This window comes from Myodes glareolus, chromosome 3 (assembly GCF_982192425.1).
Source record: "Myodes glareolus chromosome 3, mMyoGla1.1, whole genome shotgun sequence".
Classification (NCBI taxonomy): Eukaryota; Metazoa; Chordata; class Mammalia; order Rodentia; family Cricetidae; genus Myodes; species Myodes glareolus.
Window position 1 is genome coordinate 62,191,605 of NC_142028.1, and position 26,636 is coordinate 62,218,240.

A 26,636-nucleotide genomic window follows, 5' to 3' on the forward strand; every position below is an offset into this window, starting at 1 on the left:
GCAGTCTGGTCTGTAAACCCAGCTACTTAAGATTTTTTTGTTTTGTTTTGTTTTTGTTTTTGAGACTGGCTCTTACTGAGTTACTCAAACTTATTACGCAGTCCAGGCTGGCTTTGAACACACGCTGTGTGCACCATCCTGCCACGCGAAGCATTTAAACGTAGATGGATAAAAATGTGTGGCGATTTAAAACGCCAAGGAGGAGATACAAACCTGTAATCTCAGCTACTTGGGAGGCTGAGGCAGGGGGATCACAAAGTCGAGACCAGCTTTTGAGTTCCTGACCCACCCGCTGTACAGGAGACCGGGTCTCAAAGTTAAAAGAAAAAAAAAAGCAAGCCTTCGGCTACCAGCTCGACTCTGGGAGGGCAGAGGACAGGCAGGCGCTGCGTTCTACACCAATCAGAGCCCAGTTGATAGGCAGATAGGAAGATTTCAAAGACCCTTCCGGCCCCTTCAACAGCCTTGGAGACTCGCTTCCTAAGTCAGCCTGGAAACCCGCCTGGTCCTATCCTGAGCGTCGCTGCGGGCTCCTATTGGCTGCCACACAACCCTGCCCACCTCCCTGGTCATTGGCCACCGCGATTTACGTAAGAAGAGCCTGTTGCTGAGCACCAAAGAAAAAAAAAAAGAAGAAGAAGAACAGTGATGCAGCTTTCGCCAAAGGAGACTTTGGGGAAAACAACAACATAAAATAATAACCCCGGCTGCTTTATTGACCACTCCGTTTGCACGAAGCCCCGTTGAAGGGTTTTCACGCGTTAGTTTTCATCAAAGCGTTGACACAGAAGGAAACAGGTGCAGAAAGAAATTACTTGTCCAGATTTCACACGGGTTTGAAGAGCTAGGACCGCATCCTTCATCTCCCTTGTCCTATTAGAGCCTGTTGGAATGGCGGGTGAGAAGGAGGACACCAAGCAAAAAGATTGTTCTTTCTGGAAATAAGCTGCCTCTGAACCAGCCTGTAAAAGTGTCGGTTGGCTGGACCTCGAGATCTAGTCTCCACCCCGCAGACAGCTTTCCGAGGGTCTTGAACGAATTCCTTCTCTCTTGAGCAGAGGTTTTCTGCCTGTGTGATGAGAGGGCCAGAACAATGGGAGATATATTTAGGTCTTGAAGTCTTGTGAAAGCTTAATTCTTGCTAGACTCTTTCAGAAGCTACGCGATATTTACTTAGCCATCATCTGGCCTCCTTTGAAGACCTTGAAGCCTTGACACGGGGCCTGACAGTCGCGTGTACCGAATCATTTGAAGAGGCCTTGTCAATCTTTTTCAGTCCACGGTGACTGAGCTGTAGCAAGACATGGCCTGCAGGGAGCGCTGCGGGTTCGTAAAAATGATTAAACTAGAAAAGTTCCACTGATTGCCCGAAAGCACCCAGAGTAGGTTAGCGTTCGTATTTTGTTACGAAATATGAGCTATTCCAAACTTGAAGTTTTCTATCCAAAATGTGCAGTCGAGGGAAGTGACGTCATCCAGAAAACGCTGGTTCTCTGCATAGTGACTGGAGAGAGGACTTTTTTCTAAATTCCGTGGTTTTGTAGATAAGAAAATAGATTCTAGTCGGGCAGTGGTGGCGCACGCCTTTAACACCAGCATTCAGAGGCAGGCGGATCTGTGGGTTCAAGGCCTGCCTGGTCTACAGAGCAAGTTCCAGACAGCCAAGGTTACACAGAGAAACTGTCTCGAAAAATTAAAAAAAGAAAAAAGGAAGGAAGGAAAGAAGGAAGGAAGAAAAACAGATTCTAAGAGTTGGGAAAGGAACAAGTTCAGTTTGTTGAATAAAGATAAAAACAGTTGCCTGACCCTCAAAAATGCTTTTAAGATTGTTGACTCTGTTTCTGAGAGTCTGTGATAGCTTGGAGGGACTAAGTCAGGGTCAGCTGAGGTTTTGTCAGCTCAGGACCGTGTTCAGCACCTCACACAATGCCTGCTTAATGAGTAAGTGAATGAATGTGTGAGTAAGCTTTTGGTGGGTGTATGGAGTGTCTCCTTTGGATTTATCAAACCTACTAGAGCAAGATTTCTTTCCTACATGATTTGCCTGGGCAGAAATTGTGTTCTGCACCTGACGGTATTGGTGCAAGCCTTAATGTGAGTTCCAGGCCAGCCTGGTCTACAGAGCGAGTTACAGGACAGGCTCCAAAGCTACACAGAGAAAGAAATTACGTTCTGCAAGTGGGAGCTGAAGCCAGAAAACAATAAGACACAAGGAGTAATAAATCATAGCCCCCGGAATGGTCATAATGTAAGGGCATTATAATAAAGTAATCCAAGAATTTGAGGCCACAAAATTAATTCACACACACACACACACACACACACACACACACACACAAAGATGAGAATCCCATTAGATTCATAATCTGAGAGAATCAGAGGCTGAAGAAGTCTCAAAAAACATTTCAGATCTGATCTAGACATGTTTTTCAAGACTGTGACATGATTGAGGAATAAAAATAGCTTTGGCCAATCAGTGGCCTTAACGCAGCTGATGCAACAGTCCAGAGAGTATGGCAACAGGAGGAAGAAGGAGACCTAGCCTGAACCAAAAATTTAAGGCATGGGGGAGGGGAGGAATGCATCCACCCAGCGTCACACACACCTCTCTGGGCTTGTAGCTGCCCTGCTGGGTTTCCAGTGCCCAGCCCAGCAAACGGTGCACATTGCATGCTCAGAAGTATTTACTGAGAGGAAGGGCAAGAGCAGATTTCTCTGCGTGGAGATAGCCCACCGCTTCTCCCCCCACCTCCGTGCTGCTTATTCCTGCTCAGATTCTAGCTGCCCTAGCCATCTTTAAGTGACGTCTTAGCTGTCCTCAGAGGCCCTGTCACGAAGACGAGCTGACACACCCATGATAGGCCACTTTACAGTTATGTTTCTTACTCCTCATTAATATATCTGCTTTAGGCGTCAATGACAAGTGCCTGCCTGCCTCTTAGACATGCGCACGTCCTTCTCTCATCGCCGGTGTGGCAGTTTCTGCTATGGAGTCATCCTGCCTTTGAACACTCTGCCGATTACTAAGCCACTTGACTTCAGCTAGCACACGTCTTGAGAGCTTCGGTTTTGTCATCTGCCAAATGGGGACATAAAGCCTGCTTAGGGAAGCTGTGGTGAGAGTTATAATGGGATAATGGGTGTATCCTGGACTCTCACTGGTAGAGTCAAATAATTTTCAGGGCCTATGTCCCCTCTGCTTTCATTCTTTGAAAGCTGGGCCACAAAAAAAACCCCATCCACTTTAGACTACTAGTGTCTTCTGATTTGATTTTCCTCCAAAGAATCGTTGTCCTTGTATGTGCAGCCTGTAGTCACATCTCTGAAAATCAGGAAGTCAATAACCTTTTCTTTTTAGGCAGATTCCCTCAGGTAGCTTAGGTTTCCCTTGGTGATCCTCCATCTCTGCCTCCTGAGTGCTAGATTATAGGAATGTAAGGATTATTATTATTAAGACAACCACTTATATTCATTCAAAAATATATCCTAGCCGGGGGATGAGAAATAGCCCAGCGGAGCACTTCCTAGCATATAGGAGGAGACCCAGCACAGAAAAAAAGTATTAAATACACATGCCAGTTCGGTGAGAGGTACAGAGACAGACAGGGTCACTGGCTTATAAATGAGGTTTTTCCCAGCTTAACACAGTCTAAAGAAGATGCTGCGTGACCTGGACAATCAGTTTACCTTTTTAACCTGAAGTGTCCTCACTTTGTGTGAGTGGCTGATACCGTGGCCCGTTATCTGGAAGGAAGAGGTAAGACTTGTGAACATGGCAACGAAGCTCAGTGAGTGTGGCAAACAGGGCTGAAGAAGGCTTTCAGAATATGTAGCATCTAGAAGGCTTTATTTAGGCCACAAACAGGATGAAAGCAGTGAATTAATTCCCCATATGATTTCAATGGGCAGAACTTACAGAGAGTAGTGAGAAGTGAGGGATCATGGATGTGACCGATAAGACTGAAGAAGTAGATTGAAACATCTTGGCAGGCCTTGAGGCCCAGCCTAAAGGTTTAGCTTTATTTGATAGCTGATGAAATACCAATGGATTTTTTTTAATCTGGCCATTAACATTATATTTTTTTGTTTGTGTGTCTGATGGTAACGAGAATAGGATCCTAATTGAATCCTGTAACACTAGGACCCATCTCCAGCCCAGAGAGTATATATTTTTACAATGAAAGCTGAATCTGATGTAGAGTTGTTTAGAAGAGAATTTAATCCAAAGGGTCATTCAGTGACCAAGGGTCTATTACTAGAAAGACATCATGCCTGGTGGCGCATGGAGGAGGGAAAGATGTCAAAATACGGACCCTGACCTCTACAAGTTTATAATTAAAATTTTCAAACAAGACAAATACATGGAAAATGATAATACGAGGGTGAGAGGTATTAAAATGCAGAGAGAAGGACCCAGCCCAAGTGCCTGGGGAGTTCAGAAGGGGTGGGCAAACTGCCTTCTCCACAGCAGCTGGACAGGCATTAGACCTAGTCAGATCATTTTTGGTACCATAAACCTAAATTCAGACTATTTCAGAGGGGATCTGAAGGGACTAGTCAGCTCTGGCCCTGTCCAGGACTTCTTGATCAGAAGAAAGAGAACTTAAGTAGAAACAAAAAAAGAGGCCTGAAGAAACACAGTGAAGGATGAGATTACTGGATGTGAATGGATGAAGCAAGCTTACAGCGCTGGTGGGGGGCGGGGCTGGAAGAACCAATCTCCCCGCAAAAGGAGAGGTGAATACCAGAAGTGATGAGGGTGAGTGTCTAGAAAAAAGAGGGATAAAAACAGAAACTGGGGAAGCACCCACGCTTAGGGAGTGGAAGGAAAAACAGAGTCAGACAGGAGTGGCCAGAGGGAGAAGTGAGAATAGGACCCAGACAAATACCTAAGTTACTAAGTTTCCAGGAGCGCTGGGAGGGTGGAAGACGGGAATGAAGGCACCCAGGCAGAGGAGAAGAGGGAAATCGTAACAATAGGATTGAGATTAAATTTGAGATTGCCAAGGGTATTTTTTCAAGGAGGGTTTTTCCAGAGATGCCGCAAATAAGGTAGGTGATTTCCTTGGCTTTGTGCTTTCTAAAGGTGCAGCTCTCTCAAGACCGGAGGGGACAGGGTGGTGGCTCTTGGCCTTCAAATATGTGGTATTTGATCTATAATTAGAGCAACTGGATGTGGTTAGAGCTCTCTGCAACCCTAACCAGTCCCTCCAGGAACTGGAAAGCTGAAGAACTTACTCGGAAGGGATTTCACACCTGGCTGTCTGGCCCAGCCCAATGAAGTCCCGTTTCATCACAGAGCCCAAATGACTCTCTGGGCTGTCACTCTCATCTGGTATTGCTAGAGATCTGACTAAACCTTCTTGCAAAAGTTTGCAGCATCTGTTCGAGGCCAACTACAGCTCCCAGAGTTCCCAGGTGCTTCTTGATGCTGATTGGAGAAATGGCTGGCTCCGGAGGGAGGTGTCGACCCCGCCTTCCCGGGAAACAGGCCTCTGATTGGCTGCTCCGTGGGGCTTTTTTGTCCCCGCCCTCCTCCAGGGACCGCAGCGGGCTGACAGAGCCCGGCGAGCGCTGGCTGGCAGTTCCGCGGTGGGGATGCTGAGGAGCGCCGGCTTCGCGAGCAGCGCTGGCCACTGCGGACTTCCGAGGCACTCCGGGCCGTGAAAAGCCCTGCGCCGCGGCCAACCCCAGGCCTCCGAGGCCGGCCGCAGTTCCCCAAGCCGGACTGAAAGGAGTGTCCAGCGTCGTAGCGCCGGTTCTCCGCATCCCGAGAGACACCCCAGGGTTCTCGAGCTTCCCTGGCGACCCCTAGCCCCGGCCTCCGGCGAGCGACCGCCCCAGACCCCCTTGGGTGCCCCAGGCGCGGACGAGCCGCGGCTGGGTTCTGGCGCACACCATGATCGTTGCGGACACCGAGTGCCGGACGGAGATCAAGGGCTACCTGCCGTTCGCCAGGGGCGGCGTCGCGGGCCCCGGGACCCAAGAGGTAAGCAGCAGCCGGCGACACCGCTTTTCTGGGGCCACTGCCAAGGCTCGGGCTGTCCCGAGCTAAGTCTGGAGCGCCCACCGGGCTTAGGGTCTGGTAGCACGTAAGCTAGGACTAGGGTTGCATCAACTGCAGCCTCCGGTCTCTTTTCCCTCCCCTCCCCTCGCCCTCACCCCCCCTCCCCCCGCCTCTACACACCCTGCGGGGGGAGGGGGCTGCGGAGCCCTCCCTGGCTCCTTCGGACTCCTGGCCAATGAGAGGGGACGCCTCCTCGTGGCTCTCTGGGTTTGTGCTCTGGTGGAGCGAGCGTCTTCAAGTCCAGGCAAATCCCGGCCGGAGAGACCCGACCACTCCTCCTCCCCGCCCCCTTCCGCAGATTCCCTTCCTCTGGGTGGGGGCAGGCGGCCGGGAGCTCTTTCTAGGATCGGTTTTTGCACCTATCGCGAAACCAAGGGAGTGAGCCGTCTGGAACTGGCCAAGGAAGATCAATCCCCCTTCCCCAGTCCCCGCCTGCACCCCCGATCTGGAAATTGGCCGGAGTGCTTTAGGGGTTTGAATGGCTGCCTGATTCTCCGTGGCAGCGGCCAGAGCTGGGGGAGACAGCGGATAACACTTGGTCCCGACAAGTCTCAGGCTGCTCCCTATTAAAATGTTCTAGCGTCCTCAAAGTTTGTTTTGCTGTCTCCTCAGAGAGTAGACAGTCTTCGCAGGGAGGCGAGGTATAATGCTGTTACAAAGTCCCTTTTCCTCCCTGCAGCCTCGACAATGAAGGCCTTCTATTATTTTTGGAGCGCCTACTGTATGCAGGGTACAGGTTTTGTCTGACAAAGGCAGCAAATACAAACTGTACTGTTGCCCCATTTTACAGAATAAGAAAATTGAGGCCCAGAGAGGCTGTTTTCCCTTGATCCTTAGTCTTTGGCCTGTGTTATGTCTAGGATTTTGGAGAATGTTTGGCACTACCGAAGATATTTTCTAAGCCTAGAGGAGTGTGGACGATACATTGCCAGAGCTGGGAATGGGTAGAGGGCTAATCTTAAGGCGTATGTGTAACTCTTAAGAATATTTCAGCTTATGTCTGAGGAATGCCATTTCTGGGGCTTCTCCATCCAGTGGCTGGTGGTTTCTTTGAATATTTAGGAATCTGGGTGAAGAAATGACTGACCTTCGCTTCTGCCTATTCTTTTCTGGTCACTCTTGTTTGTCTGCTTTGTGAACAATGTTGTCACTGAGAGCAGCCGAACACTGGTGAGTGCTGGATTCTGGTCCCACCCTCCACTTTCTTTGCTGGGTTATCTTGGCCAAGTGAGCTCTTTGATTGCAGTCTCTTGCATAGATATTTGATGGTATCTCCACAAGATTGTTGAACAAATTAATTTAAAATACAAGCAAAAGCCTGAGCTGTGTGCCTGAAACATATTTATTGCAGAGAACATGTTATTGCATTAAAAAATGCTAGCTTCTGTCAGACTGGCTTAGCAGACATCTCCTCCCCACCCCCAGTGCCTCTCAAGGGACTTCCTGGGTCTATTCTCTGCTGCCTGAGAGGGGAGAGCCAGCACATATCTCTTCCCACAGTGCTGGCAGGGAAGATCTCAGGTGGTCTGGGTCAGATCCTAAGGAGATGGGGTGCCTTAGAGAAAGTCTCTCCCAATCTCCCCATTTTCAGACAGGGTCTCACTCTGTAGTCCCATCTGGCCTTGACTTCATGACTGGCTTCCCACTTCAGCTTCCTGAGTGTTGGGATTACAGTGTCCCCCAACCATTGAATTTAAGAAGGTCACTTTACAGTATTGGAGAAAGCTGACAATGCTTGCAACATTTCTACTTCTTCTCCTTTGAGAAAAAACGACCTGCTGGTCAATGGTGGCACACACCTTTAATCCCAGCACTCAGGAGGCAGAGGCAGGCGGATCTCTGTAGGCCAGCCTGGTCTACAGAGCCAGTTTCAGGACATCCAGGGCTACACAGAGAAACCCTGTCTGAAAAAAACCTAAGAAATATAAAAAGAAAGAGAGAGAGAGATGTCCTTAAAGGTGTCTGCTCTAAGTAGAATCCTGATATGATGATAGGCTGCCCGTCTTCCAGACTGTAGTGCTCGAGATTCAGGGAAGTAGCAAGTACTTCAACTGTTTCAGACCCTCCGGAAGGTCAAGGCCTTCAGATGCGCTTGTCTCCTGAGAGTCCGAGGGTCCGACTCTTGCCTTGGGTGGTATATTTTCAAAACCCTGTTGGTTTCTAGAATAACTTCCTCAAACGTCACTTCCTCAGAAAAAGCTTTTTTTTTTTTCCTCGCCAGATGAGTCCCTCTGTGCACTGCTTCTAGTCCCTGCTCCATTGTGAGTTAGCTCCTCCTAAGATAGACCTTCCTGCCTCCCTCTCCTGGACCGCAACTAAGTGTTTAATTGACACTGTGGAGGCTCTGAAGCGCCATATAAATTGTGCTGGACCTGGAAGGGGACCACTCTGAGCTTTGGTCCATTTTCTCTAAAGAGAGGATAAGTTTTGTTTGTCTCAGGATGGTTGAGAGTAAAGTGAGATCAAACATGTAAAGTCCTTGATCCCGAGGTCCAGCCCAGGCTGTCTGGTGCTCTGCTGGGCCTGCTTCCCTGTCTTTCAGCTCACGTGTAAACCCAGGCTCCTATCTGAGTTCAGCTGATATATAGTGGGCTGTCCCAGCTGGCAGAATGTTTTAGTAGGTGTCTCTGAGTCCTGGGGCTGGCAGGCTCCAGAGAACAAGAACAGAGGTTGGGCTACTCAGAGCGGTCAATGCGGCTGGTGAACAGCACTTTGGGACGTCAGTTGTGCTGGGTTTAAATAGCCGGATCTGGTGCCTTTTCCAGAAGCTGTTACGGTAGAGCGGAAAGGGCCTTGTAGAGGATGCCAGGTATTTCTGGGTTCAATCGGCACATTAGACACTTGGTAGTTGAAGCTTAATTTTTAGACATTTAATTGACTCCTCTATGCAAAATAAGCCCCATAGCCTTCAAACTGATATGGATCCTATGTAAATAGGATGGGAGCTCTTGAGTTTAACACAAAAGTTACTGTCTAGCAAGCCTTTGAATTAGGAGCCTGGCCAAGTTCCCTGAAGCAGGTAGTCCCTTTTACCAAAGGCCTAAAGACCCCCTAGTGAGCCCTCCCAGAGGGCCATCTGACTTCATTGTTCCTGCCTCCATAGGATCCCTTCAGTTGGAAATAGAAAAAAAGCCAATGGTAGCAACAGCCACACCTCCACCCCACCCCACCCCTGGTTTTCCTGGGGGCTTTTTTTGTTTTGTTTTGTTTTTTGTTTTTTTTGAGACAGGGTTTCTCGGTAGCTTTGGAGCCTGTCCTGGAACTAGCTCTTGTAGACCAGGCTGGCCTCTAATTCACAGCGATTCACCTGCCTCTGCCTCCTTGGTGCTAGGATTAAAGGCGTGCTCCACCACTGCCCGGCCCCTGTTTTTTGTTTTTAAAAGCTGGATTGGAATCATGATTTCATCAGATGTTCTGAACCTAGGCTCCTCAATGTGGCAGGCAGCCCCTAGGCACATCTGATGAAATCTAGAGCTAGTAACCCCAGGCAGGATGGCACACATCTGTAATCCCGGCCTCATTTAGGAGGCTAAATTAGGAGTTTTGCCCCGGAGTTCAAAGCTGCAGAATGTGTTCCACCCCTGCCTGCCTGTGCTACAAAGTGAGGCCTTGACCCAAAACAATGAAACAAAATTTATAACTAGTGTGGTGTAGAGGCAGGGGGATTGAAAGTTTCAATCCAGACAAGGGTACATATCATCTCGAAAAGTTAACTAAAGCCAGGTGGTGGTGGTGGTGCACACCTTTTAATCCCAGCACTCAGGAGGCAGAGACAGGTAGATCTTTGTGGTTTCAAGACCAGCCTGGTCTACAGAGCTAGTTCCAGGACAGGCTCCAAAGCTACAGACAGAGAAAGCCAGTCTCGAAAAACCAAAAAGAAAAAAGAAAAAAAAAGTTATTTTCTTTTTTTGAAATATATGTATGTGTGGATATGTGCATATGTGTAGATATGTACACATGTGCAGGTGCCCACAGAGATCAGAAGGGAAAGTTGGATCATCTGGGGCTGGAACCACCCAGTGTGGTTGCTGGGAACCAAACTTGGGTCCTCTGTAAGAGTAGCAAATGATCTTAACCTCTAAGCTATCCCTCCAGCCCCAAAAGTTCTACTGGACTGGTGTACTAGACACAGGAGTAACAACAGGAAACCAGACCCTTTGTGCCCTCAAGGCAAGAGCCCCCTCAGTAGATGTTGAGGGTGGGAGTAGTGAGTTCCTAAAACCCTGAGCAACTGAGGAACTTCTCATTCTTGGCGAACTCTGGGCGCTGGTTCATAAACCTTGGTTATCGAGAATGGGGAATGGCTCCCGTGCCGCCAGGAACCTGGTCTGTGTTCACCTACATTTACCTCCCGCACTTCCTCCCGAGCTTAGTGACCAGAGGTGGCTTGCACCACTCATCTGTAAAGCGTTAGTCAGTGCCTACGCCAGTGGAGCCAGGGAATACCTACTCCAGCTATTACTCAAGATAGCTGTTGCCTGTCTGTCCGGGGAATGGGAGCCGTGGCCGATTGGGTGGTGTCCACCTCCTCCAGCTTCCCCAGACTTGCCCTGATGTCAAGGTCAAAGGAACTTTCTGGATACTGGAGCCCTGGGTTCCAAACCCTCGTCTTGCATTCTGGACTTGCCGGTGTCTTCACGGGCTCTGCCGCCTTCTAACCGACCTCCAAGGTCACCTGCCCCCCAGTAGTTCTCCCTGTCCTGTACCACACACACTCCCACCCTGCCATTACTCACAGCCGGTTTCATCCTGGTTACCATTTGTTTGCTTTTTCCCTGGGAACTGCAGTGATGTGAACGCTGCCTGGGACTTTGTCTTTGCGCAGCTGTATTTTGCACTTCCTGCAATCCAGTCATCCAAAAATTGTCAGGTGAACAACATCTTTCTGATTTTACCTGGGAAGCTCTCAGTGCCGTGCGCTGTACCTGAAAGAGTGATCTGATTGGTCAACAGCGTGTATCCCCACCACCACCACCTTCCCTACAGATTGCTGGAGATGGGACTTTGGTTTCGGTCTGAGGAAAAAAGCTTCACAAAGGGATTCTAATGGACTCCGGGGCAGGGAAGCTCTTGTTTGAAATAACAATGAAGTTAATGACAGGGGACTTTCTTTAAGTGCTCTCCCTGGTGGAGGTGCTGAGGTGTAAATCTGTGTGACTTAGTCCCATTAAATCCTTTTGACTAAGCCTTTGATCCCAGCACACAGGAGGCAGAGGCAGGTGGCTCGAGGCCAGCCTGGTCTACAAGATTTAGTTCCAGGACTGGCTCCACAGTTATAGAGAAACCCTATCTCGAAAAACAAACACAAACAAACAAACAAACAAAAAATCCTTAGGACGATCCAGTGAGAATCTGGATATTCCGGGAGGAAACTGAGGCTCACATAGCTGACTGGTGGGTGGAAGCTATCTATTTTGTTTATTCTTTGTGCTAAGCCTTGAACTCAGGGCCTTGTGCAGACTGTGTGTGGCTGCTCTTCCACGCCCTCCGTGGCAGCGCTCTACAGAGGAGCAATGGTCCTCGTCTCCGAAGTTTTCATCATACTCTACATTGTTATTATTTATTACACCGTGAAATAGCGATAGGTCTAGAACCATCGCTTAGGACCCGGACCCAGGGATATCGTTTCCTTCCCATACTGGCTCTTGGCTCAGACTTGAGGCTCTGGTGATCCCAAGGCGGTTCCCTGTCCCTTCCCCACCCTTATTTCTCTGCCTGTGCTGCTGTGGTTTCTCTTTTCTCCTTTTCATTTTCATTCTTTAGCTTAGAATTTTAGTGTCTGCATATTTCACATACACCCCAGTGGTCTTGTTTGTTTGGGGGCAACGCCTCACTGTGTAGCCCAGGGTGGCCTCCCCAGGGCTGGTATTACAGGTGTTTGGCCAACTGCCCTCCAGTCCTCCGGAGTGAGGGAGGCCCAGTCAGTGGAGTCAGCAGTTCTTATCTCCCAGACTGAGCTGTTGGGCACTTTCTCAAGTGAGGGAGGAGGGGAGCTGGAAGGGAGTGCTTGGGGGTGGTGGTGTTTCTGCATGCCCTCAGACCAGACCAGCCTGCTGCTACCTCTGACAAGTGCGGGTTGAAGGGCCTGCATGGAGGCGTATGGGACATGCCCTTCTCTCCTCATAATTCAGACTCCAGAGAGCCTAAGTAACTCTCCCAGGCCCCAGGGCAGATTAGCAGCCCAGCCAGCCTGCACACCTAGGCCTTTCGGCTCCTTCTTTCTTTTGTTACATCGTCGACCCCAGGGTCCTCCTTCAGGGGACTTTTGGCCACTTCAGACATAAAAGGCTGGAGTACAGTTTTGAGTCCCTGAACATCTGAGGTACCAGGACTAGGCCTGGATCTTACCAGAAGAAAGGGCTGGAGGACAGTCCCTCCGTAGTGAAGGCAGAACTGTTATTTGGGCCAATTATTATCATCAGTTGGTATGGAGAGCCCCACGCTGTCATTCAGAAACTAAGTGAATAAGTAGAATGTTCTCCCAGTCCTCGGATCTAGGAGCAGGAGAAGCAGCTTCATTGAATACATGGCTCCGGCTCAAATAAACTCAAGTCAGAATAGCTGCCACCAGCCTGCACCTCCCACTTGGATTCCCCCTACGCCGCTCTGCTTTCTGTTTTCATTCACAGAGCAGAATGAATGACGTTGCCCTGCTCACCACAAAATGCAATGTGGGAGCAGAGCAACTTAAAAGAGGCCCTTAGCAGACAGTGTTTGTGGAGGCAGAAACGCTGGGAACTGTGGTCACAGACAGTAGACCTGACAATAGACCTAGGAGACTACTGAGCTCCAAAGGGGAGGTGGCCAGACTGCCTGTTTATCAGGAAGGCTTTGGTAAGGGGAGGTTGGGGTTTTAAGGGACTGGAACAGATTCATACTTCAGAAAGTTAATCTGGTTACCAGGTAGTGGATGGATACTGGGCAGTGGGTGGATACTGGGCAGTGGGTGGATACTGGGCAGTGGGTGGATACTGGGCAGTGGGTGGATGGAATGAGGCAGAGTAAGTAGTGCAGGCATGGACAGTTGGTGAGGCTCCGAGCGGTGATAGCCTAGATGTGGCGAGAAGGGTAAACAAATGACCATTTGCAGAGGGCTGTGACGGAAGCAGCTCAGTGTAGAATGTGCCCCGCATGCCAAGCATCATGCCTCGGTTCTTCCTTAGCACTGAAGAAAAAGCAAAACAAAAAATAAAAATGATTATTTGAGAAGAATTGAAGCTTCTTCATAGGCATGTAGGGTGGTAACTGGCTTTGGGATATAAAGGGTTCTTATTTTAAAGGGGTCTTCCCCTGAGCCTCAGACACTGTTTGATATGTAACCCTCACTGGCCTGGAACTGACTCTGTAGTTGACCTTAAACTCACAGAGATCCTCCGGGCTTTGCCTCCTCAGTGCTGGTATTGAAGGCTGCGCCACCATTTGTGGCCTATGTGAAGCCGGGCAGTGGTGGCACCTGCCTTTAATCCCAGCACTTGGGAAGCAGTGAGTTTGAGGCCAACCTGGTCTACAAAGCAAGTTCCAGGACAGTTCCATGACTGTTACACAGAGAAACCCTGACTCGAAAAGCCAAAAAAAGGTGTGTGTGTGTGTGTGTGTGTGTGTGTGTGTGTGTGTATGCATAAATTACAACATGCTTGGGTGTGTGAGTGTGTGTGTGTGTGTGTGTGTGTGTGTGTGTGTTTGAGATCAGAGGACAATTTGTAGGAGGCAGGTCTCTTTCTAATTTGTGGGTGCCCAGAGATTGAATGGAGGTCTTCACACTTGGTGGCAAGCACCCTTACCCACTGAGCCATGTCTTTGGCCTCCAGGCGATGGGCAACATGACAGCTGTCTTTCCTTCCTCTGGCCCCTCCCACTCAACCCCGCTGGGTTTGCTCGGTCCTTGCTGAGTTCCTGAGCAGATGGGCTGTGCTGTGCCCTCTTAGCTGCTTTCTCACCCATTTGCTGCTGGGTCTAAATGTTCCCTCCTGGCTCCGCCATGGAGGGTGTCCCAAGAAGGTAGTTTAGAAACGCAGCATCCCAGGGTAGAGAAGGATGCTAAGGGCCTACAGTCTGCCAGGTAACCTCCCCCTGCCAAGTAACCACCTTGTGTTTTTGCACAGGAGCATCAGGAGGGCCGGGCTCGGCGAGGTGCTCGAGGACCCAGCGCCTTCATTCCTGTGGAGGAGGTGAGTGTGGAAGGGGGGTAGGAGTCTTTGGTCCCTCAGAGGAAAGGCCGTGGAACATGGGTAGATTGGGATCTTTTATTTTCCCACTCCTGGCTTATTTAATTTCATAAAAAAAAAAAAGACTCTTGAAAGCCAGGCGATGGTGACACTCGGGCGGCAGAGGCAGGCAGATCTCTGTAAGTTCAAGGCCAGCCTGGTAACAGAGTAAGTTCCAGGACAGGTTCCAAAGCTACACAGAGAAACCCTGTGGGGGGGAGGCGGTTGGAATGATAGTGACACAGCCAAACTCTCATTCCCAAACTAGTGCTTATTTCTATGTAATAAGATGAGATATAGCCACGTCTCTTCTGAGCCATGATCACTTATAGAAGTGTCTGTATAACCAAAAAAAAAACTTTAAAATTAGCATCTGTTTATTGTTTTCAGGTGTCCGGAGCATTGGGTTCACTTGGTATGGTGGCTTTATGCTTGTAATCCTAGGACTTGGAAAAACAGAGGCAGGAGGATTGCTATAGATTTGAAACCAGCCTGGGCTCCCTAGCTTAGGTCCATCAGGAATAAGGAGAAATTAAGCCGTCTCAAAAAGAGCATGGGGGGAATGTGCAGGTGGGGAAGGGAAAGCAAGCCCACTCTGGTCACATGACCACAGAACCAAGGTCAAGGTGCAAAGCTTGCTCTTGTTTTCTTTACAAGAACATCTTTCACCTGCAGAATCGGTGCACCCTTTGCCTAGCTGTTGTTCTGCTCTTGTGACAAGGTCTTAGCTCTGTATCCTGGCTGGTCTCATTCACAGTGAGAGATCTTCCTACCTCAGCCTCCCCCATGCTGGGATTACAGACGTGGGCCACCGCTTCTGGCTCATGGTTAGCTGTTTCCTTTTTTCTTTTTTTTTTTTTTAATTTATTTTTTATTTATTTATTTGTTATGTATACAATATTCTTTCTGCATGTATGCTTGAAGGCCAGAAGAGGGCACCAGACCTCATTACAGATGGTTGTGAGCCACCATGTGGTTGCTGGGAATTGAACTCAGGACCTTTGGAAGAGCAGGCAATGCTCTTAACCGCTGAGCCATCTCTCCAGCCCCTGTTTCCTTTCTTCTGTGCTGAGCATCCCACCCACTACTGAGCTACATTCCTAGCCCCTACTCATTCAACAGGGATAGAGAATAAGACAAACCCTTGCCATCCTGGAGCTGCGTTCTAGTGCGTGGGTGACGTGGGAATGCCTTCAGAATACACACACAGGGAATCTGTTGTACAGGGATGGAGGTGCCCGTTTCCTCTTTTTCTGGTTTTGAGATGGCTTTACTCTAGGCCAGGACTGCCTAGAACTCACTGTGTAGTTTAAATTGGCCTTGAGCTTGTGCTGTCTTGTAGGCCAAATGGTTTGTGGCCTGCTAATAAAGCATCTGAGTTCCCTTCCCCCTCTGTAAGGGAACAGCCAACCGGTGCTATTTGCACCTGTACCCCAGCATTTTAACCTCACATATTGTTGTAGCTGATTTTTTTTCACATATAAATGACTCTTTTTTTATTATTAAAAATAAAAGGAAAGACCAGGCCTTGGAGTTCATCTAGATTAGAATCCTGCTTCTGTCATTTATCAGATCTGTGGCTTCAAGCACATCTGGTCTCTTCATCTATTAATGGAGGAAAATAATAGCGCTCACCTCGCAGGACAAGTTCAGACACTCAAGGAAATTCATAATTGGATGGCTATCTGTTAGACGAACGAGTCAGTCAGGCCTGGGGATGTAGCTCAGTGGTAGAACACTTGCTTACCATGCACAAGGCCCAGGGTTTGGTGCCCAGCCCTACAATAAATACATAAGAGAAGGAAGAAAAAGAGGAAGAGGGGCTGTTGTATAGTTCAATGCAGATGCTAGAGCGCTTGCCTGGCATCCACAAAGCTCTGGGTTAGAGCCTTAGCTCTGTATAAACTGATCATGGCGGTGTAGGCCTATAACCCTACCACTTGAGAGACAGAGGTAGGAGGATTAGAAGTTTGAGACCAGCCTGGACTACATGAGACCCTGAATTTAAAAAAAGAAAAAAGTTCCATGAGGTTAAACAGCTCTACATGAGAAGACAGTTGGGACCTGTGAACTATTCTGCCCTCTTCCCCCTACCCTCCATGGCTGTCTGCATCTGCCATATTAGAAGAGAAATCCTGTGAAGACAGGAGAAACTACACATTCATTTTTTTTATTGCCAGGGATCGAACTCAGGACCTCATGCATGCTAAGCATTTAGTTTACCACGGAGCCACACTCCCCAGTTGCCAGCAACCATTCTTAATTTCTCCGCAAATTTTCATCTGTAAGAAGGGGTGAGGTAGCACACACCTCTAATCCCAGCACACCGGAAGCAGAGGCAGGCGGATCTCTGAGTTCCAGGACAGCCTGGTCTACAGAGCAAGTTCTAGGACAGCAAGGGCTGGCTGCACAGAGAAACCTTGTCTTGAAATACTTAAAATAAAGTGGGGGAAGGGAAAGGGGTCTGGGGACATAGTTTAGTGGTAGGATATTTGCCTAGTATGAATAATGCCCTAGGTTTGATCCTCAGCATTGAAATAAATTTTATTACAAAATAAAAATAGAGGAGACTAAATTCTAATTTCATAGCTGTTTTAAGGATTGAGTGAGTTGATACATATGAAGTACTTGGGCAGCGATAGACACGTGTATGTTCTATTGGGTGCCTAATAAGTGTTCGCTTAATCAGTTTCCTCTTTGGGACGCGATGGCAGTGTTCAGTCTCCTACTCTTAAATCTATATAATACGACTATATTAAAGAAGAGGTTGGTCTGTATGGGGCAGAAGGAAACCCATGCTCTCCTCTTTGCCTAGCAGATTCTCCGGGAAGGAGCTGAGAGCCTCGAACAGCACCTGGGACTCGAGGCGCTGATGTCTTCAGGACGTGTGGACAACCTGGCAGTGGTGATGGGTCTCCACCCTGACTACCTTAGCAGTTTTTGGCGCCTGCATTATCTGCTGCTGCATACAGATGGGCCCCTAGCCAGCTCTTGGCGTCACTACATTGCCATCATGGTAAGTTCGTCTGAGCCTGGTGCTTGCAGCGAGGGTGTCCAAATAGTGGGTCTAGCGTCAGGTTCATTTGCTGAAACTTTCCCGAGTTGATTTTTTTTAGGTGACGAGGAAGTGCCTAGCTTTGCCTGATGATGTCCGTGGAATTTTAGGTTTTAAAGAGGGGCATCTTTAAAAGTGTGCTTTGCAGATGGGGAAACTGAGGTACAAAGGGGTCAGATGATCAGCAAGCTGGTAGCAGAGCTGGTTAGAACATAGATTTCTCTGTCTCTTAGATCTCAAGGGGATCTTTCCATAAAGGGGCAGAGAAAGATGGTAGCTCAGGCTTCTCGATTTCCTTCCCAGGCTGCTGCCCGCCACCAGTGTTCTTACCTGATTGGCTCCCACATGACTGAGTTCCTGCAGACTGGTGGTGACCCTGAGTGGCTTCTGGGCCTCCACCGGGCCCCTGAAAAGCTACGCAAACTCAGTGAGATCAACAAGTTGCTGGCACATCGGCCATGGCTCATCACCAAGGAGCATATCCAGGTGTGCGAGGCGGAGTTGGGATCCTGAGGAAGCCTAGGGGCTGGACTAGGGCATAGCCCAGGGACAGCCACTAAGTGGGTTAGCTCTCCCTCCCTTCCAGGCCTTACTGAAGACTGGAGAACACAGCTGGTCCCTGGCTGAACTCATCCAAGCTCTGGTCCTGCTAACCCACTGCCACTCTCTGGCCTCCTTTGTGTTTGGCTGTGGAATACTTCCTGAAGGAGATGCAGAGGGCAGCCCTGCCTCACAGGTGCCCTCGCCCCCCAGTGAGCAAGGCAGCCCCCCAAGTGGGGACCCACTGGACAACTCTGGGGTAAGTCAGGTTCCTGGGTCTCAGTGTGGGAGAAAGATGGTACGGCCTCTGCTCTGGGAATAGAAGCCATTGCTTCTCCATCTCTTCCCAGGGAGGGGCTACAGCAAAATTGCTTGGCTTTAAAACTCAGGGTTTTGGAGGAGGGGTTTGACTTTGTTTTGCTATTTTGAAGCAGGGCCTTACTCTGACCCAGGCTAGCTTCAAACTCAGGGTGATCCCTCACATCCCCATCTGCTTGCTGTGCTAGGATTAGAGAAGTGAACCGCTACGTCTGACATTTTTTTGTCCAGTTAACTGTACAAAATTTGGGCTTTGGTATAGCTCAGTGGTTGCTTGCTGTTTGCCTAGTCTGTGTGAGGTCTTGAGCTCAATCAGCAACAGCACCAAAAACCATATAAGAGGAGCTGGAGAGGTGGGTCAGTGGTTAAGGGCACTGGCTGTTTTTCCAGAAGATTCAGGTTCAATTCCCAGCATCCACGTGGCAGCTCGCAACTGTCTATACCCCAGTTCCAATGCATCTGGCACCCTCACACAGACATGCATGCAGGCAAAGCACAGATGCACATAAAAATAAATTTAAGAAAAAACAAAACAAAACCCAAAACTCACCAAACAACAGAAACTGCCTAATCCTAGCATTTAGAAGGCAGAGGCAGGTGGATCTCTGTGAGTTTAGGGACTACATAGTGAATATTCTGTCAAAAAAAAAAAAACAAAAACAGAAACCTTATAAATTACAAGTGAAGGAAGACACTTGTCTCTTCTACATACAGCCTTAGAAATGTCCCTGTGGAAGGTCCTAGACTCTGCCCAGTGTGATGGCTGGCTCAGAAATGCTCTCGTTCTTTCTGGTCACTCAGGAAGGCCTGGGATGTGGGAACTCCGAGTGAAGTTTCCAGAGTACCAGGAAGAGGGGACTAGGTGTGTCTCCTGGGTCTCCCCACAGGGTTTTGAAGCTGCCCGTGATGTGGAAACTCTCATGGAGCGCATGAGGCAGCTGCAGGAGAGCCTGCTGCGGGATGAGGGCGCTTCCCAGGAGGAGATGGAGAACCGTTTCGAGCTGGAGAAGTCTGAAAGTCTGCTGGTAACCCCCTCAGGTACAGGATGACAGGTGTCAGTGCTGGGGCTGCCTCTCTCTTTACCCTTCTGGTGGGAGCAGTCACCTCCATGCACCATGCGTTCTGCTTCCAAGAGGTTCTGATCACGGGCCTTGTATTCACACTCACCTTTGAGTCCTGGTCTATTAGCCCTTTGGGGCTTATGTCAGGTAGACGGGACCAAGCTTAGCCGGGCCTTTCCCAGGTTTAACTATCCCACAGAACTACCGCCACTACTGTTATAGGGGACCTTGCCTCCTGCGTTCTGGACAGGAGTCTCCTCTTCCCCAGGAGTGGCTCTAGCTAAATTCTTCCCACTTATTGTGGGGAGAGGCTCTCTGTAGTCCCCTACTGTATCTCCCCTGGCCTCTCTGATCATACCGAGCCTACTGTGCTCTGGACTGACTCAGCCACACTGACACCTCTTTCTGATTGGGCCCTCAGCGGATATCCTGGAGCCCTCTCCACACCCAGACATTCTATGCTTTGTGGAAGACCCCACTTTTGGATATAAAGACTTCACTCGTCGAGGGACTCAGGCCCCCCCTACCTTCCGTGCCCAGGTGAGGCTCCCCACATTGGTGTTGTTCAGTGCATTGCTTTAGATTTGCATATAAGCAAGGGCAAGAGCTTCCAAGGGTTCTAAAGTTGGATATCTTTTCCTCAAAAAACCATGAGCTGAGCAGCCTTCAATCCCAGTCCTTGGGAGGCAGAGGCAGGCAGATTTCTGTGAGTTCAAGGTCAGCCTGGTCTACAAAAGCAAGTTCCAGGATAAGCTCCAAAGCTACAGAGAAACCCTGTCTGGACAAAAAAGAAAAAAAAATCCCAATTCAGGCGAAAGGTCATCCTGGGACATCCAGCACTCGCAGCATATGGGATTTGTGGTTCAGGGAGGGTACATTATGCAAATCTAAGGTGAGAACTCTAGAGGTCCAGAGGACAGATCTCTGACCAGCCTTGGGCCTCCCATGTCTTGCTCACTGACCTCTTCCCTCATTCCTCAGGATTATACCTGGGAAGACCACGGCTACTCCCTGATCCAGCGGCTGTACCCTGAGGGCGGACAGCTGCTGGATGAGAAGTTTCAGGTAGCCTACAGCCTCACCTACAACACCATCGCCATGCACAGCGGGGTCGACACCTCCATGCTCCGCAGGGCCATCTGGAACTACATCCACTGTGTCTTTGGCATCAGGTGAGTAAGTGTCTCCGAGGTCCAGGTCATGTGCACGCCACAAATCTTCTTTGCGCACACTGTCATTTTTAATGTTTCTTTTCTTCTTGCCTATAATAATTTTTCAAGCCAGGTTTATGTCTGTGCAGGATTAAAGCTAATAGGAATGCTCATTGTTCAAAGACTGTAAACAAAACTCGTGGGCTTTTTGTCGCGTCATACATAGGATGGAAACCTAAGGTTTTGTGCACTGCTTGATAAGCACTCTTATTTTATTTTGTGTTGTTTTTGTTTGTTTTTTGTTTTTCCAGATAGGGTTTCTCTAGCTTTGGAGCCTGTCCTGGAACTAGCTCTTGTAGACCAAATTGGTCTTGAAGTCAGTGATCTGCCTGCCTCTGGGATTAAAGTCCTGGGATTAAAGGCATGCACCATCACCACCGGGCTCTAGACTTATGTTTAAATTTCCAAATAGTTCTTCTCTTTTAGTAGTAAATAAGGACAGCACAGATATGCATCAGCAGCAGACTTAAAATAGTGATGTTTCCATCCATAACCTATTATGCAGCTCATGAAAATGATGAACAAGAGCCAGGAAGTTATTTATTAAAATATTAAGTGTGATCTTCTCTGTACATTGTAATATAGTACATTGAGCTATATTTTATCTTATGAAGTCTTTTCTAATTAAAAATACATTTATTTTATTTGTATGCGTGTGTATACATATGTGTGGCACAGTATCCATGTGGAGGTCAGAAGAAAACTTGCTGGAGTCAGCTCTCTCCCTCCTCTGTAGGGCCAAGGGATGAAACTGGGATCCGAAGTCTGGACAGCAAGCTCCCTTACCCACGGAGCCATTTTGCCTGCTCACTGACCATTTTTTTAGGGAGAATTTTTTCTTTAAGTGATGTGATATTCACTGTTTTAGGCTGTTTGCATGTTTGAGTTTTTGTTTGTTTGTTTGTTTTTCTTTTTTGTTGTTACTTTTTTCTTTCCCCTTGCTCCTCCTCTCTCTCCACCCCCAAGAAGGAGTCTCCATTGACTTAAATTTGGGATCCCATACCCCCACTCCCATCCTATCCCCTCTGTTTTCTATGGTCTCCCAGGTATTGATTACAGGCATGGGCCGCCACCCCTGTTGGCAGATTTTACTCTTATGAATACTGTTTGCACTGACTGCTCTCACCACGCATGTTCTCATAGATAAATCCCCAAAATAAAATGGTTTGTCTAAGCTATATACAGAACTTTGTTTGTTCATTTTTAAAGTAGGGTCTCACTGATAGCCCAGGTTGACCTTGAGCTCCCAGCAGTCCAGCTAGTTCGGTCTCCAGTGCTGGGATTGCAGGTGTGAACTAATCACCTGGCTCCAGGCTTTTCCCTCTCCTCCTTCCTTCTTCTCTTCCTTCCTTCCTCTTTTTTTCCTTTCTCTCTTTTTCTCTATTTTAATTTTTCTCATATCTGTAATCCCAGCACTGGGAAGGCAAAGACAGGAGGATCAGATAGGTGTTTGAAGCCATCCTTGGCTATATAATAAGTTCACCAGCTGGGCTATAGGACTCTAAAAATAAAAATAGAAAAAAAAACCACCAAAATCGCTGGGTGGTGGTGGTGTATTTGGGAGGCAGAGGCAGGTGGATCTCTGTGAGTTCAAGGCTAGCCTGGTCTACATTGTGAATTCTAGGACAGCCAAGGCTACACAGAGAAACCCTATCTCAAAAAATAAGAAAACAAAAAGCCCACCAAAATCGTCCAGGCAATCGATTGGTCACCTTATTTGAGTATTTGGGTGTTTTTCCCTTCCTGTCTTTTCCCATGTACACGCATAAGCTGGACTGGGGAGAGACAAGTGTCTTCTAGACTCACTGCCCACTTGCTTTTGGATTTTGAGTGAGTTAATTGCCTTCTTTTGGCCGGTCTGGAATTAGCACTGTCTCCTTTTCCCCTCAACTTGCTCTCCAGGATTAATACTCAATGACCTTCCTGTCCTTTACTATAGGACAGAGAGTGTAGCTGTGAGAGCCGGATTTGAAACCCCTCTCTGCTGTTGAGAGCAATGCCGTCTGTGAATTGCAGTAAAATGAAATTGATGAACACAGTATATTGTATATGACAGAGAATGTAGTTTGTAGGTTCCTGACTGGCATAGAGCTCAGTAGAGCATGCTCGTTGTCAGTGTTACTTAGAGTGGTCTTCTATGAGCCTGGTAACCGATGACATATGATATCAGCTGTTTTTCTAAGAGGAACCAGGCTTCTGGTTGCTTCCTACCTTCTGGCTTTTTTTTCCCTCCCCTCCACCCCCTCCTTTTTTTTCCCCTTCTGGCTTTTCTTGCCGCTCTCTGTTCCTCCTTGTGTAGGGTGGGGATGGGGGCCGCGCTGCCTCTGAGAGCAGAGCGTGAGTAATTCTGTCCGGGTCTTTCCATCAGATACGATGACTACGATTATGGGGAGGTAAACCAGCTTCTAGAAAGGAACCTCAAAATTTATATCAAGACTGTGGCCTGCTACCCAGAGAAGACAACCCGCAGGATGTACAACCTCTTCTGGAGGCACTTCCGCCACTCCGAGAAGGTAACAGCAGTGGGCATAAAACAGCCAAGCCAGTCCTGTAGAAGAGCCAGGGGGTAGGACCCAGTGAGGGTCACATTGGGAACCTGTTGTCCTTGGTTAAATTCTAGTCCTCTGTGATTTCAGGCTTCTTTTAAATCGGGTGCTCAGGGACCTGTTCCCACGGGGTCTTCAGTGACAGTTTGGCAGGTGTAGGTTTGGATCTCCTCACATAAGAGCAGCGTGACTCTGGGCACGTGACCTTGTATCTTTGAGCTTTTCCCCTTCATGATGAGAAGAGATACTGCCTGCATTTCAAAGTCGGGAAGACACAATGAGACTATGTGTGGAAACATTTGATCCCACACTGGAGCCAGTTAATGGTAGCTCCTCTTTCAGACTTGTGAGATAACGCGGCTAGTCATGACAGGGCATTCCTCAGCAGTCACCACACCAGATTCCACAGAGCCCAAGCGCAGGTCGGGCCATCGTGATGGGAGGCGTGGGTGAGGCGAGTGCCCAGGGAGCCGGTAGACTGGGAGGACAGGCTGCAGGGCAGTAGTCAGCGAGCTTCCTTCTTTCTGTGCCCCAGGTTCACGTGAACTTGCTGCTCCTCGAAGCCCGAATGCAAGCAGCCCTGCTCTATGCTCTCCGTGCCATCACCCGCTACATGACCTGACTCCCTCCTACGCAGGATCAGCACCTGGAGCAGCTGACCCTGGGGCACTGTCCTCTCCGCAAGGATTTCTGTGTCTGGAGACAGATCCAGGCCCCTTTCCGTTTCATGTCCATCCACCAAATGCTGGGGATGGGTGCGGGCGTGGCATGCAGCCCCCTAGGCAAGCCACGCCTTCACTTTCCTCACTGGACTGGACAGGATCGTTGCACTGACTTTGGGGTCTCAGCTCTGCCTCTGGAGCTGGAAGACGACCTAGGAAAGCCCAAGGGGCCATACCCCTTTTTCTTTCCTGCTCCTCAAAAAAGATGAAGGCAACTGGGTTAAGCTCAGACCGATGTGCCAGCAGGCTGGGCCCCAGGCACCACAAGTGCTGGGGCCTTCCTGGCCTGGGAAGCCCCTGGCTGCCCCTGTGGGAGAGGAGCAAAGACCTCAAGGGGACTGACACTCCCGGAAGCTTGCCTTCCCTCCTTCCTCATTCTCCAATTTCATTACCTCCCACCTGCCTTCCGCCCATCAATGTGAAAGTTGGCCTCACAGCTGGTCTGTGCGCCCAGTTCCCCCAAACCCCGTTCTGTTGGGCAGCCTGTACTTTGGTTGTCTGGATATTGGTTCAGTTCTTCTGTCTCCTTTGCCCTCATACCCTTTTCTCCCATGCCTGTTGGTGTAGGGCCCGGGAGAGGGGCCAAACATATCCAAAGAACACACTATCTCTGGAGAGTTGGAGCCCATGTTGGTCCCTCTGCTGTCTGAAGAGTAAGGAGTAAAATGCTGATGAACTCTATGTTTGGATCTTGGGGGGCGGGGGTCTGGCCTCTGGAGGACCTCACTGTAGAACCAGAGTGAGGGAGGCAGTCCTGCTCTAGACTCTTCCATGCAGACGCTGGATCCCATTCTTCTGATCCCTCCAGCTGCCCAAAAAAATTGAGCCTTTCGTAGACCCGCCCAGTAAGATACCAAGGTCCTCTTTCTCTTGGCCACATGGCCGCATCTCTTGGACCTCACAGTTGCAGACTTAAGGGGTTGGCTTAAGTTTCTCAAGGTCTGACGCTTTCCTCTGGGCTCTCAGGCCAAAGCATCAACAGCAGGCTGATTTTTCTTGCAAGACCTTGAAGGGATCTTGCAAGATCTCTGGGGATCTTTACAGTCAGCCTTCCAAGGGACACCACCCCCACCCCAGTGTCCCTGCTGTCCCCTCTCCTGGATTTAAATGGATTACTTGGCAGAAGCAGCCAAGGACTGACAGGCACTTTACATAGCAAAACAACTGTGAATTCTGACTTTCCTTCCCCTTCCACCAGCAGTAGGTGCCCCCTCTCAGGCAGTCCAGAGGTGGCTGAGAAAGTCAAGGACACACTGCTGCTATTTCCACCTCCTCCATGGGGCCAGGCAGAACAGGAGCCTGGCCAGTGCCACATTTCATACCCGTGCCGGCACGGGACGCAACTAGTACCCCCATCCATGCTTCAAAGCCCTCCCTGCAATGAAGGTGGGCAAGAGGGGAGGGTGCCTCAGCATGGGGGTACGTTCTAGAGGAGACACGATGATGTTCTCAGTGTCCCCTGGGTGGGCGGGAAAGGTATCCAGTGTTAAAGTGCAGAAGTCTCTGGCCTTGTGAGCAGTTCTAAGTAATAGAAATAAAAGTTCACTGAGGTTTGTTTTGTAGTCTTTGTTAATGGGATGTTTGTCCGTTTCCTGAAGGTCAGAGTTCACCTCCTAGCATAAGTCAGAAGCTGTGATTGCGTCATGGATTTGACCTCATGGCCTCTGTCCTGCCTGTGTCCGTGCCCAGCAGGGGCAAGACTGGGGATTGCTGGCATTGGAAGTCAGTTGGGACGCGGCTGAGGCCCAGTGGTAGAGTTTGCCTCGTGTGTGTGAGGTCCTGGGCTTGATCCCTGGCATCACCAAACAAAGTCTACCGTTGCCTGGGTGGCCAATCCTGCCACCCATTTGGCAGGTCTGGCACTGTGGCCTAATAGTGGCAGTGTTGTTTTCTGACTAAAGTGGCCCTGAGCTGGGAAGTGAGAAGCCACTTCCCTGCAATTGAGGTCATGGAGGCAGGAATCCAGTGGGGCTCGCCTGACTGAGGCCTTGGCACCCTACCATCCTGTTTTTTCCTCATTATTGGACAACCTTGCCACACAGGATGTTTGACCACCTGAGGGTTCTCCCCTCACCACATTCAACAACTTGTCTAGAACTGAAGAGGCAGGACTATCAAAATCAGAATTAGAGAGATGACTCAGGGCATAAAAAGAGCTCTGGCTGCTCCTGTAGAGGACCTGAGTTCAATTCCCAGCACCCACACATTGCCTTCACTTCTGCTCCAGGGATCTAACATTTTGTCCTGCGTGTATTCATAGAAATAGAAATAAAAAATCTTTAAAGAAAGTTATTTGTAGCTGGGCAATGGTGGTGCACGCCATTAATCCCAGCACTTGGGTGGCAGAGGCAGGCGGATCTCTTGAGTTCAAGGCCAGCCTGGCCTACAGAGTGAGTTCCAGAACAGGCTTTAAAGCTACAGGGAAACCCTGTCTCAGTAAAAAAAAAAAAATGTGGCTGGCCATGGTAGCACGCACCTTTAGTCTCAGCACTTGGGAGGCAGAGGCAGGTGGATTTCTGAATTCCAGGACAGCCAGGGCTATACAGAGAAACCTTGTCTGGAAAACTCAACAAAAGTTAAATGTGGAGTTGGTTCAGTGGTAAGAACACTTACTCAAGCTCAAGCATGAAGACTCAAATCCTCAACGTGTGTCCACGTCTGGATGGCCGCTTGACAGCCTGACAGCCCTTGGGGAAAGCTAGAGGTGGGGGAGGCAGGAGGACCACAGGCTGCTGACTGCAAACCTAGTTCCGGGTTCATTAAGAGACTGGAGAGGTGGCTCACTGGTTAAGAGCACTGGCTGCTCTGTCAGTGGACCTGAGTTCACTTCCCAGCACCCATATGCAGTTCAGCTGCAACTGCAGTCCCAGGGGATCTGACACCGTCACACAGACCTATATGCAGACAAAATA

General features: G+C 49.1%; 1 protein-coding gene and 1 long non-coding RNA gene across 4 annotated transcripts; one reads left to right on the forward strand and one right to left on the reverse strand.

Moving 5' to 3' along the window:
- Positions 1-690: 690 nt before the first annotated feature.
- Positions 691-6,393, reverse strand: LOC146895200 (uncharacterized). The gene is made up of 3 exons (XR_015000946.2): positions 6,188-6,393; positions 3,688-3,744; positions 691-3,419 (listed from the first exon to the last, which is right to left on the reverse strand). It is a non-coding gene; the product is annotated as an uncharacterized LOC146895200 (long non-coding RNA).
- Sesn2 (sestrin 2) lies at positions 5,570-25,286 on the forward strand. 3 transcript variants are annotated; one of them, XM_048434153.3, is made up of 10 exons: positions 5,574-5,989; positions 14,170-14,235; positions 17,087-17,287; positions 17,630-17,812; positions 17,913-18,125; positions 19,072-19,222; positions 19,667-19,785; positions 20,227-20,417; positions 22,825-22,969; positions 23,538-25,286. In XM_048434153.3, exons 1-10 carry the CDS (start codon positions 5,900-5,902, stop codon positions 23,622-23,624), a joined length of 1,446 nt encoding a protein of 481 aa, XP_048290110.1. In that variant the 5' UTR covers positions 5,574-5,899; the 3' UTR covers positions 23,625-25,286. The 3 variants fall into 3 exon arrangements, with proteins under 3 accessions (XP_048290112.3, XP_048290110.1, XP_048290111.1); XM_048434154.2 differs by having other exon boundaries at positions 5,575-5,989; positions 17,090-17,287; XM_048434155.3 differs by lacking the exons at positions 22,825-22,969; positions 23,538-25,286 and adding an exon at positions 21,193-21,606 and having other exon boundaries at positions 5,570-5,989.
- Positions 25,287-26,636: the final 1,350 nt, after the last annotated feature.

Bases quoted from the DNA above. Each gene is read 5' to 3' on its own strand.
- Sesn2 (XM_048434153.3), top strand. From the start codon at position 5,900: ATGATCGTTGCGGACACCGAGTGCCGGACGGAGATCAAGGGCTACCTG. The intron at 5,990-14,169 runs GTAAGCAGCAGC...GTTTTTGCACAG, and splicing joins CGGGCCCCGGGACCCAAGAG to GAGCATCAGGAGGGCCGGGC. The intron at 17,288-17,629 runs GTAAGTTCGTCT...TTTCCTTCCCAG, and splicing joins GTCACTACATTGCCATCATG to GCTGCTGCCCGCCACCAGTG.